Below are 12,099 nucleotides of genomic sequence, written 5' to 3'. Positions count from 1 at the left end.
CCCTCCCTCCCTATTTCCCTCTCTTCATCCCTCTCTCCCTCCCTCGCTCCCTCTCTCACTCTCCCTCCTTCCCTCCCTCTCTCTCCCTTTCCCTCCCTCTCTCTCCCTTTCCCTCCCTCCCTCTCTCCCCCCCTCTCTCTCCCTCCCTCTTTATCTCCCTCCGCCTTTCCCTCCCTCCCTCTCTCTCACTTCCTCCCTCTCCCTCTCCCCTTCCTTTTTTCTCTCCCTCCCTCCCTCTCTTATTCTCCACCTCACACCCTCTCACCCTCCCTCCCTCTCTCGCTCCCCCTCCCTCTCTCTCCCTACCTCCATCTCCCTCCCTCCTCCCTCTCTCTCTCCCTCCCTTCTACCTCCTCTCCCTCTCTCCCCACCCTTTCTCTCTCCCTCTCGGCCCCTTGAGCCCACGCACCGTTCTGTAAAATCAAGGCCAATCCCAATGTAACTGCAATCCCACCGCCCACTGGTAACTTTTCACCTTTTCCAGAATTCTACCACTGCCTGAAAAATAATCAAAGGCTCAACTTCTACTGAGACAGAAAATTCCAAAAATTCATTGTTATAGAGAATTTTCCTGAAAAGTCTGTGACCCATAGCGTTATGTTTAAAGTCCATAGCGCTACGTTTAAAGACATAGCACTGCAGCCGGTAGCGCTATATTTAGAACCCATAGCGCTGCAACCGGCAGCTCTTAAAACTGACAGCGCTCTGTTTAAAACTTTGAGCGCCAAACCGGCAGTGCTGTGGGTATTACATTACACCCCTTCGCGGGCCGGATACGAAAATTTCCCAAAATTATTCAATTTCCCTAAAATTACCTGAAGACAACCAGAAATTCCCGAATTGCGGGTTATTTCTTTCAAAGTGGAAACACTGGTCCGCAATAACCAAAATCCCTTGTGAAGCGGTCCAATAAAATGAGGGTTTAATGTATTTCCTGCATATTTTGCAGATCTCCCAGTTACTAACCTAAACAGGTAAAGTAATCTCAACAGTAATTTATTTAACTTTTTCAGTTCATAGGTTTAATGGGAAATGGCTGTTTTGCAATATGGTTTCAAGTCTCATTTCTCTGTCAAATTCAGTTGTCCAACATATTACAAACCTACTGACTCCTACAGTTATCTGGACTGCACTTCCTTGCCTCTTGCAAGGAATATCTCAGTCTCTGCCGTATCTGCTCCCATGAGGCTTTCCATTTGTGGACATCCAAGATATCTTTGTGTTTTACTACACATGTTGTCCCCACCTGCTGTCCTCAAAGAATCACTCACACACATTTTCTCTGTGTCATAGTTGTGCTCTCGCTCTCCATTCCCCCAGACGGAACAAGTAGACAGTTCCCCTGGACCTTTCACCCCACCAGCCTTCGCATCCAACACGTCATGCTCCATTATTTCCATCACCTTAAATGTGATCACACCACCTTTCACATTTCCCAACCCAAAACCTTTCCGCCTTCCACAGAGACCGCTCCCTCCACAACTCCTTGGTTCACTCATCGCTAGCCATCCAAACCACCCCCTACCCTGCAACTGCAAGAGATGTAACACCTGTCCCTTTACCTCCCCTCTCGACTCCATCCAAGGACCCCGAATGTCTTTCCAGGTGAGGCAGAGGTTCACATGCACCTCCTCCAACTTCATCTACTGTATCCATTGTTCCAAAAATCAACCTCTGTACATCGGCGAGACCAAGCACAGGCTCGGCGATCGTTTAGCTGAACACCTCCGCTGAGTCTGCCTTAACCTACCTGATCTTCTGGTTGCTCAGCACTTTAACTTCCCCTCCCATTCCAATCCGACCTTTCTGGCCTGGGCCTCCTCCATTGTCAGTGAGGCCCAGCGCAATTTGGAGGAGCAGCACCTCATATTTTGCTTGGGTAGCTTACACCCCAGCGGTATGAACATTGACTTCTCTAACTTAAAATAGCCCTTGCTCTCCCTTTCTCTCCATCCACTCATCCATCCCAGTTGGCCCACCAGTCTTACAGTATCTGACTACATTCTATGTCTGTCCCGCCCCCTCCCCTGACATCAGTCTGAAGAAGGGTCTCAACCCGAAACGTCACCCATTCTCTCCAGCTGGCCAGAAATATAAAGAAGGACAATAAAAGCTTCTTTAGATATGTTAGGGAGAAGAGTAGCAAAGTCAAATGTGGGTCCCTTGAAGGCAGACACGGGTGAAATTATTATGGACAACAAGGAAATGGCAGAAGAATTGAATAGGTACTTCGGATCTGTCTTCACTAAGGAAGACACAAACAATCTCCCAGATGTACTGGAGGACAGAGGATCTAAGGGGGTAGAGGAACTGAAATACATTTTCATTAGGCGAGAAATAGTATTGGGTAGGCTAATGGGACTGAAGGATGATAAATCCCCTGGGCCTGATGGTCTGCATCCCAGGGTCCTCAGGGAGGTGGCTCTAGAAATAGTGGACGCATTGGTGATCATTTTACAATGTTCAATAGATTCAGGATCAGTTCCTGTGGATTGGAGGTTAGCTAATGTTATCCCACTTTTCAAGAAAGGAGCGAGCGAGAAAACGGGGAATTACAGACCAGTTAGCCTGACTTCGGTGGTGGGAAAGATGCTGGAGTCAATTATTAAGGAGGTAATAATGGGGCATGTGGATAGCATTAAAAGGATTAGTCCAAGTCAACATGGATTTAGGAAAGGGAAATCATGCTTGACTAATCTTCTGGAAATTTTTGAGGATGTGACAAGTAAAATGGATGAAGGGGTGCCAGTGGTGTAGTGTATCTAGACTTTCAGAAAGCCTTTGATAAGGTCCAGCAAGAGACTGGTGACTAAAATGAGAGCACATGGTATTGGGGGTAGGGTGTGACATGGATAGAAAATTGGTTGGCAGACCGGAAGCAAAGAGTAGGAGTGAACGGGTCCTTTTCAGAATGGCAGGCGGTGGCGAGTGGAGTGCAGTAAGGCTCGGTGTTGGGGCCGCGACTGTTTACCAAATATATTAATGATTTGGAAGAGGGAATTAGGAGCAAAATTAGCAAGTTTGCGGATGGCAGTGTGAACTGTGAAGAGGATGTTAGGAGGTTGTGGGGTGATCTGGACAGGTCGAGTGATTGGGCAGATGCGTGGCAGATGCAGTATCTATGTTACTAAAAGTCTGATCTTGACCGCTTCTGGCTCGCTGTGGCATGATTTCCAAGAGAACGCGCCACCTATGGCCATCATTTTTGGCCACCTCGCTCAGAGCCCCCCTCCGCCTTCCGGGACCGAAGGATTTTTCCCATCGATGAAAAATCAGGGAGATTTTAATGTTTAAAAAAAAATATTGCCATTCTCTCTGCTGCCTCTGCTGGTGGGAGGGGGAGGGACTATAAAACCCGGAAGTGGTGTGCCTCACTCAGTCTCTGCAAGATGGGGGAAGCCAGAGGGTCACGTCTCTCTGAGCTCTGAATAACACTGAACACATGTCTATTCAACTGTGAGTCCCCTTAATGTGGTTTCAAAATAAAAATGTGGTTGGTTTGAAGTAAAAAGGCACTGCCTGCAAATGGTGGTTTGGGTGCTTCGGCTTGAAGGTAAAAGGCACTACTTACTGCAAATGGTGGTTTGGGTGCTTTGGCTTGAAGTTGAAAGGCACTACTTACTGCAAATGGTGGTTTGGGTGCTTTGGCTTGAAATTGAAAGGCACTACTTACTGTAAATGGTGTTTTGGGTGCTTTGGTTTGAAGGTAAAATGCACTACTTACTGCAAATGGTGGTTTGGGTGCTTTGGCTTGAAGTTAAGGCACTACTTACTGCAAATGGTGGTTTGGGTGCTTTGGCTTGAAGATGAAAAGCACTGCAAATGGTGGTTTGGGTGTTTTGGCTTGAAGTTGAAAGGCACTACTTACTGCAAATGGTGGTTTGGGTGCTTTGGCTTAGAGTTGAAAGGCACTACTTACTGCAAATGGTAGTTTGGGTGCTTTGGCTTGAGGTTAAAAGGCACTACTTACTGCAAATGGTGGTTTGGGTGCTTTGGCTTGAAATTAAAAGGCACTACTTACTGCAAATGCACTTTCTTCCTGTTTGCACTGTATATTGATTTTAGATAAAATTCTACCACTTACGGCTGTGATTTTTGGCCATCTTACTCAGCCCCTCCGCTCAGCATGTGCAGAGAATTCTTCCGATCAATGAAGAATAAAAGTGTTATTAGTGTTTAAAAAATGTTGAGAATCTATCTCCTGTCAATCATGCCATGAAGGCCACACCTTTTCTGGTGGGAGGGGGAGGGGTTATAAAACCCAGAAGTGTGGGTGTGGCTCAGTCTCTGCATGATGGGGGAGGGAGGGGTCACGACTGTCCGAGCTGTGAATCAACTGAACACACTGACTGTCTACTGAACTGTGAGTTTGGTGTTTTGTGTGGTTTTATGGTGGTTTCACCCTGCATGAAATGGTATGAAGCTGCATTTAAATTTGGTGGCCTTGCACCCTGCTTGAAATGGAATGAAACTGCACTTGAATTTGGTGACTTTGCACCCTGCTTGGAGTGGTATGAAACTGCACTGAATTTGGTGGCATTGCACCCTGCTGAAAGTGGTATGAAACTGCACTTGAATTTGGTGGCCTTGCACCCTGCTTGAAAAAGTAGGAAATGGATTTGAATTTGATGGCCTTGCACCCTGCTTGAAATCGAATTTCTAGGAATAGCCATGAGTCAACTGCCAGCCCACCAGCCGTGAGGGAGCTGCCAGCAGATCAGGCTTGAGGGACTGAGCTGCCACCCCAAGAACCCATACCAGCACTCCAGAAAGCGCCCCCACTGGCCACCAATATTGGAATTGGTGGAGAGGTGGAATATTGCATCGGGGGACCAGCCGTCCCGTGTGAACATGTGGCCCAATGGGTCCCACTTAGTCTAGTAATATAGATGAATGTGAGTTTATCCACTTTGGCGGCAAAAACAAGGCAGCAGATTATTATCTCAATGGGGTTAGGTTAGGTAAGGGGGATGTACAGCGAGACCTGGGTGTCCTTGCACACCGGTCACTGAAAGTTGGCGTGCAGGTACAGCAGACAGTGAAGAAAGCTAATGAATGTTGGCCTTCATAACAAGAGGATTTCAGTATAGGAGTAAAGAGGTTCTTCTGCAGTTGTATAGGGCTCTGGTGAGACCACATCTGGAGTATTTTGCAACGTTTTGGTCTCCTAATTTGAAGAAGGTAGGTTCACGAGATTGATCCCTGGGATGGTGGGACAGTCATACGAGGAAAGACCGAAAAGACTAGGCTTGTATTCACTGGAGTTTAGAAGGATGAGGGGATCTTATAGAAACATATAATAATATAATAATATTTTGTTTATAGGGACAGTGCATATTAATTAACATTTGCATGTAAATATGCGAGATTGTAGCCAATCAGTAGCTAATTTCCGTCTCTAGTCCCAGGCAAAGGTAGGTGAAGTGTCTTGCCCAAGGACACAACGACAGTACACACTCCAAGCAGGATTCAAACCGGCCACCTTCAGGTTGCCAGCCGAACACTTAGCCCATTGTGCCATCTGTTATAAAATTATAAAAGGACTGGACAAGCTAGATGCAAGAAAAATGTTCCCAATGTTGGGCGAGTCCAGAACCAGGGGCCACACACAGTGTTAGAATAAAAGGGAGGTCATTTAAGACTGAGGTGAGAAAAAACTTTTTCACCCAGAGAGTTGTGGATTTGTGGAATTCCCTGCCACAGAGGGCAGTGGAGGCCAAGTCACTGGATGGATTTAAGAGAGAGTTAGATAGAGCTCTAGGGGTTAGTGGAGTCAAGGAATATGGGGAGAAGGCAGGCATGGGTTATTGATGGGGAACGATCAGCCATGATTACAATGAATGGCGGTGCTGGCTCGAAGGGCCGAATGGCCTCCTCCTGCACCTATTTTCTATGTTTCCAGTGATGCTGCCTGTGCCGTTGAGTTACTCCAGCATTTTGTATCTACCTTAATTCAATCCTTCAGGAATATTTAGACCAAACGTATCTAAAATGTGGGCGGATTGGGCGCAACGGTAAAGTTGCATGCCTTACGGCACCAGAGACCTGGGTTCAATCCTGGCTACAAGTGCTTGTCTCTACGGAGTTTGTACATTCTTTCTGTGACCTGCGTGGGTTTTCTCTATATCTCCGGTTTCCTCCCACACTCCAAAGATATACAGATTTGTAGATTAATTGGCTTTGATAAAATTGTAAGTTGTCTCTAGTGTGTTTAGATAGCGTTAATGAGCGGGGATCGCTGGGCCTGTTTCCACGCTGTTTCGCTAAACTAAAGTAAACTAAAAAGATGCAGAAGAGTTGGTTTACAATACAACCAAGTTTAACAATGCATATGTAGCATACTCATCATTGTATACTGTGTACAATATTGATGTCTGTATTAGCAAATGATTAGAAAACCATTAGATGATACAAAAAACATTTATAGAACGATGCAATGGTAAAGGATTGAACAAGCTGCAACTCAATTCGCTACAAAAGAGAAGTCAATGAGGTGTAATAAGATATTTTAAGCAATGAAGGTATTTGATAGTGTTTAAGAAAGAACAGATGCTGGAAAAATTGAAAGTAGACAAAAATGCTGGAGAAACTCAGTGTGTGAAGCAGCATCTATGGAGAAGATGCTGATAGTGTGGGCATGGAAAACATACCTCCATTGTGAGGAATCCACTGGAATGGCCATAAATCGAACATAGAGCAGTAAAGCAATGAAACAGGTTATTTAGTCCACAATGTCCATGCTAAACAAGCCCAAGTTAAATTAATCAGCCGGCATATGATCTATATCCCTTCTTTCCTAAGAAATCTATGTGCCTATCTAAAATCCACTGTTGTTGCTGCCTCCACTTGGCAGCATCTTCCAGGCATACTTAACTGCCTGTGTAAAGTAAAATGCCCTGCACAGAGCCATAGAGTGATACAGTGTGGAAACTGGCCCTTTGGCCCAATTTGCCCACACCGGCCAACATGTCCCAGCTACACTGGTCCCACTTGCCTGCATTTGGTCCATATCCCTCCAAACCTGTTCTATCCATGTACCTGTCTAACTGTTTCTTAAATGTTGGGATAGTCCCTGCCTCAACAACCTCCTCAGGCAGCTTGTTCCATACACCCACCACCCGTTGTGTGGACCATCACCCTTTGTGTGAGACATCTCCTTTAAACCTCTCATCTTAAAGTATGCGCTCCTGTCTTTGACATTTCTTCCCTGGGAAGAAGGTTCTGACTGTCTGCCCGATCTGTACCTCTCATAATTTTATATACTTCTATAAATATGGGATACCCACTACACCATCCAGTGTTGGACTCTGATGAATTATATTTATTTGGCAATAAATATGCATCTTACTTTCACGTGGAAGGGCAACATATATAGCCGCACTGAAGATATTGAAGTACGAAGAGAAAGGTTATGTTTAGGAAGAAATTGCAGATGCTGGTATAAACCTGAAGATAGCCACAAAAAGCTATAGTGACTCATCAGGTCAGACAGCATTTCTGGAGAAAAGGAATAGGTGATGTTTCGGGTCAAGACTCTTCTTCAGTTTATATTAACAGTATTAGATGGAGTAGGGTGCTCGAGAAAAAGCTCGAGAAAATTAGGTACTCACTTCAACATTCAACATTCAAATGGAAGGTTTCAGAAAACGTGGGGACCTTTTTTAAATGCATTCCAGACTTTGTAAATGCTTGATCATCAAGTACAGTTTAACATTAACAGTCTACCCATTCATTTATCGGGGATTATTGGTGTGACAGGCTGATATTTGCAAATGCTCACTGGCAGTGACTGGGCAGGGATTATTTTTGGGATCTTATTTTTCTTTTATTGTTGTTTTCTTGTTATATGTTGGCATAAGTTGTTTTTTATTTATTCTTTTCGTTCACTCTGTCTGTAACAAATGAACAACTTTGCGCCTTGTTATGTCTTGAAAACTAAATAAAAAGATTTTGATTTAAAAAAAGATGGAGTAGGGTGAGAGAGCAATTGTATGAAATATACTACTAGTATAAACTAGTTTGCTGCGATAGCTATTTTGTGCTGTCAAACAATGCAATATATTCTCATTTGTCCCTGGCGGTGCCTTGTGGCAGCGGCTCGACTGCAGTCTATCTGTCTTTTCTTAATTTTTTGTCCTGATAGGTGTATGTTTTTGGTTTTAGTTTTATTTTATTTTTAGCTGTGTATATGTGCGGGGGTGGGGGGTGGGGGAAACTTTTTAATCTCTTCCCTGCACGGGAACTCGACCTTTTCCCTGACGAGCCTCCGTTCTCGTTGGGGCCTAACATCGTGGAGTCGGCGACCTCCAACCGGAATCGACCTAGGGCTCCAGTCGCAGAGCCTGCACTCACCATCGTGGAGCTGGCCGACTTCGGAACGTGGAGCGCTGTGGTGGCGCGCGGTAACATCGGGGGCTCGCGGGCTTTTTGGAGCTCCCGCAATGGCAATTTCTCCCGCCCGAATCGAGGGATTTAAATCGACCCGGAGCACGGCCTTACATCGCCCAGCGCGGCTTAAACGGCCGCGGGAATTACCATCGCCCGCCGGGGGCTCTAACATCAAAAGCCTCGACCAGCTCGATGCAGCAGTTTGACTGCTTGACTGCGGGAGAAGTAGAATAAAGAGCAGAGAACAGTTAAGAGATAAGACATTTTCCTTCCATCACAGGAGGTGTTCAGAGATTGATTGTGATGGATGTTTGTGTGGAATTGTGTTAATTGTGTGTTTTGTTTTTTTGCTGTTATGACTGCTGGAATGTAATTTCGTTTGAACCTTGCATGTTTAAATGACAATAAACGGCATTCTATTCTATTCTATGTAAATGTAAGTACTCTTCCTTTTTAGAAAATAAGTATATTGAGCTATTGTTGTGAGATATAATAACCTGGTATGTTTGTCTTTTTTTTGTGCAGCTTGTTTTACTGGGAGAAACTTTAAAGCATGAAGCTAAAGGAGATATCTATTCCTGTCCAGCACAACCAATGAAAAATATTTATTTTCCACATATTATCATGATGGCAAAAGTTAAACTAAGACTCGGTAAGAGATTGCATGACAATTTTAATTTGTTTCCGTAAATGAAATTAATTTCTGATTAAATTCTGACAATTTAAACACTTCCTATCTCAATGGTTGGCAAAACTAATGCCATAAAAATGATTTTTTTACCGCAAATATTATACCTTTTTCAGACAATTCCAATATATCTGGCAAAAAACTTTTTTTTTAAATTGGACTCTATTGTTAATAATTTTATCTGGGATTATAAGAATCATAGGATAAACAAAAGACACTTGTGTAAATCAAAAATAAATGGAGGCTTGGTTTTACCCAACTTTTTGTTTTATTTCTGGGCAGTTAATATTAAAAATATGAATTTCTGGTTGGAAGAAATAGATCATCAACCAGACTGGTTAAAAATGGAAAAGGAAGATTGTTTACCTTTTGATATCGGTTCGATATTATTTGCTACGTCTAAATTAAACAAAATAATTTATAGGGAAAACCCTATAATATTTAGTGCTATACAAATCTGGAAACAATTAAAAAAGACATTAAAATTAGATAATTTATCACTTTTTCTTCCAATTGTGAATAATCCTTTGTTTAAGCCTTCGTGGTTGGACGGGGGTTTTACACAATGGAAGAATTATGGAATTAAAAATATGGGACAACTTTACAAGGAAGGCACTTTTCTGGCATTTCAGGAGTTGCAACAGACTTATGGACTTCGAGGAAATGATTATTTCAGATATCTTCAATTTAGAGATTATGTAAAATCGAACTCTCAAAATTTTCGAATTAGAAATTCAGAAATCCTTGATGAATGTTGGAACAAACATCCTAATACAGAAAAATTAATAACTTATATATATAATATCTTATTAGACAGTGACATTCCTTCGACGCACTTACACAGACAAACATGGGAAAAAGAATTAAATCAAGTAATAACGAAAGATACTTGGGAAGAAAGTTTGCAACACATACATCAGTGTTCACTAAACGCCAGACATTCTCTAATACAATTTAAAGTAATACATAGGTTACATTATTCAAAAACAAAACTACATAACATTTTTCAACATATCTCACCTATATGTGATAAATGTCAACATTTAGAAGCTACATTATCTCATATGTTTGCAAACTGTATAAAAATTTAAAAATTCTGGGTAAATATTTTCAGTATAATATCTAAAGTAACCAACATACAATTGGACCCAGATCCAAAATTAATAATTCTCGGAATATTAGAATTAAATCAAACATTTAGAACAACACAAAGAAACTTTATTGATTATAGTTTAATAACAGGAAAAAATTAATTCTAAAATTTTGGAAAGGCCCTACGGCCCCCACAATCAAAATGTGGATTATAGAAATGACGGAGACCTTAAACGTGGAAAGAATCAGATTTTCCCTGTTGGACAAACAGGAATTATTCGTTGGAACATGGTCTCCTTTTATTGATTACTTAAAGGGTCAGAATAGTTTAGCACAGGAACCTGACTAGCACTCGGGCTAAAGAATGGATGAAATGCTATACTCTGAAATGTACGAATATATCTCGAATGAAGTTTTTTATTTTAATAAATTTTTCCATTCTTCTTTAACTAACTTTTTCCTTTTTTTTTTTAAATTTTGTTTGTTTTTGTTTTTGTTTTCTTCTCTTTCTTTTCTTTCTTTACTTCATCTATCTCTTTAGTTCTATCTAGTTTAAAAAAAAAAAAGGAAGAAAAAGGCAAAAGGTATTGGAGACAATGTAATAATAATTGACAATATTATCAATTTAAAAATGTAAGACTGTAATAATGTAAATAGGTTATGTACCTATCTCCAATAAAAAATATTAAAAAAAAATAAAAAAATTCTGACAATTTCCAATTTAGAATTGTCAATAGCAATAACATCACTCGTGAAGAACTATTCATGAAAATTATAGTTTTGCAACACAGAAATAGACTCTTTGGAAGTCTGCATTGACCAGCGACCTCTCATATCTACAAACTCCATTTTTTCTTCTAGCATAGAGAGGACATGCAAACACCACACGCACACACACACACACACACACACACACGTGCAAGTTCCGGAATGATGCAAATTCTGCAACATTTCCGACTGTGCCACATCTCCAGATAATGGGCACAGGAATCAAAGGGTTTTCAGTAGTGGAATTAAAAGGGTAAAATAAAACAGGATTTTTTTTTTTGTAAGATTAGTGAAGGCTCAGCCTTTAATTACAAATAAGCCCATCACTAAATGTCCGGACCTTGACCTTGGGACCTCCGTCAACAACTGGCATGGACTTCTTGGCCGCAGACCTCATTCAGTTAGAATTGGTCCTAACATTTCCTCCACCCTGAACCTCAACACAGGCACCGCTCGGGGTGTGTGCTCAGTCTCTTGCTCTACTCCCTGTACACTTATGACATGGAAACATAGAAAATAGGTGCAGGAGGAGGCCATTCGGCCCTTCGAGCCCGCACTGCCATTCATTGTGATCATGGCTGACGGTCCCCAATCAATAACTCGTGCCTGCCTTCTCCCCATATCCCTTTTCCACCAGCCCCTAGAGCTCTATCTAACTCTCTCTTATGCCAGGGAATTCCACAAATTCACAAGTCTCTGGGTGAAAAAGTTTTTTCTCACTGTGCGGAGAAGTACAATGCTAACTCGATTTCGAAGTTGGTCCATTTTACTACTGATGTCAGTAGTATCAACAACAACAATAAAACGAAACACAGGAAAGGGAATGGAAACTGTTTGTCATGGTATCAGGGCAACAACCTGGGCCTTAACGTCAACAAAATTGGTAGTTGATCTCAGAAAGCAAATGGCTGAAGAAGGTTGTCGACCTGAAACGTCACCCATTCCTTCTCTCCAGAGATGCTGCCTGTCCCGCTGAGTTACTCCAGCTTTTTGTGTCTATCTTTGGGTGAACACAACGTGTCTTCATCGGATCAGCTGCTTTGGAGATGGTTGAGAGCTTCCAGTTCCTAGCCAACCATAACACCAGCACGTAATCTGGTCTCTTCTCATCCATGTGGTGATCAAGAAAGCACATTTGTATATTTACTTTCTCGGGCATCTGA

General features: G+C 42.3%; 1 protein-coding gene across 1 annotated transcript in view; it reads left to right on the top strand.

Moving 5' to 3' along the window:
- Window positions 1-12,099, top strand: part of cfap54 (cilia and flagella associated protein 54) — a 343,797-nt gene that overhangs the window by 224,938 nt on the left and 106,760 nt on the right. Inside the window, exon 43 of the mRNA XM_033039312.1 lies at window positions 8,914-9,040. Coding sequence (XP_032895203.1) covers window positions 8,914-9,040 — 127 coding nt within the window. The remainder of the gene's footprint in view (window positions 1-8,913; window positions 9,041-12,099) is intronic.

Source organism: Amblyraja radiata, chromosome 21 (genome assembly GCF_010909765.2).
Source record: "Amblyraja radiata isolate CabotCenter1 chromosome 21, sAmbRad1.1.pri, whole genome shotgun sequence".
NCBI classification, from domain to species: Eukaryota; Metazoa; Chordata; class Chondrichthyes; order Rajiformes; family Rajidae; genus Amblyraja; species Amblyraja radiata.
Note: the sequence above shows the minus strand (reverse complement) of the source record. Positions and strands in the feature narration are given on the sequence as shown.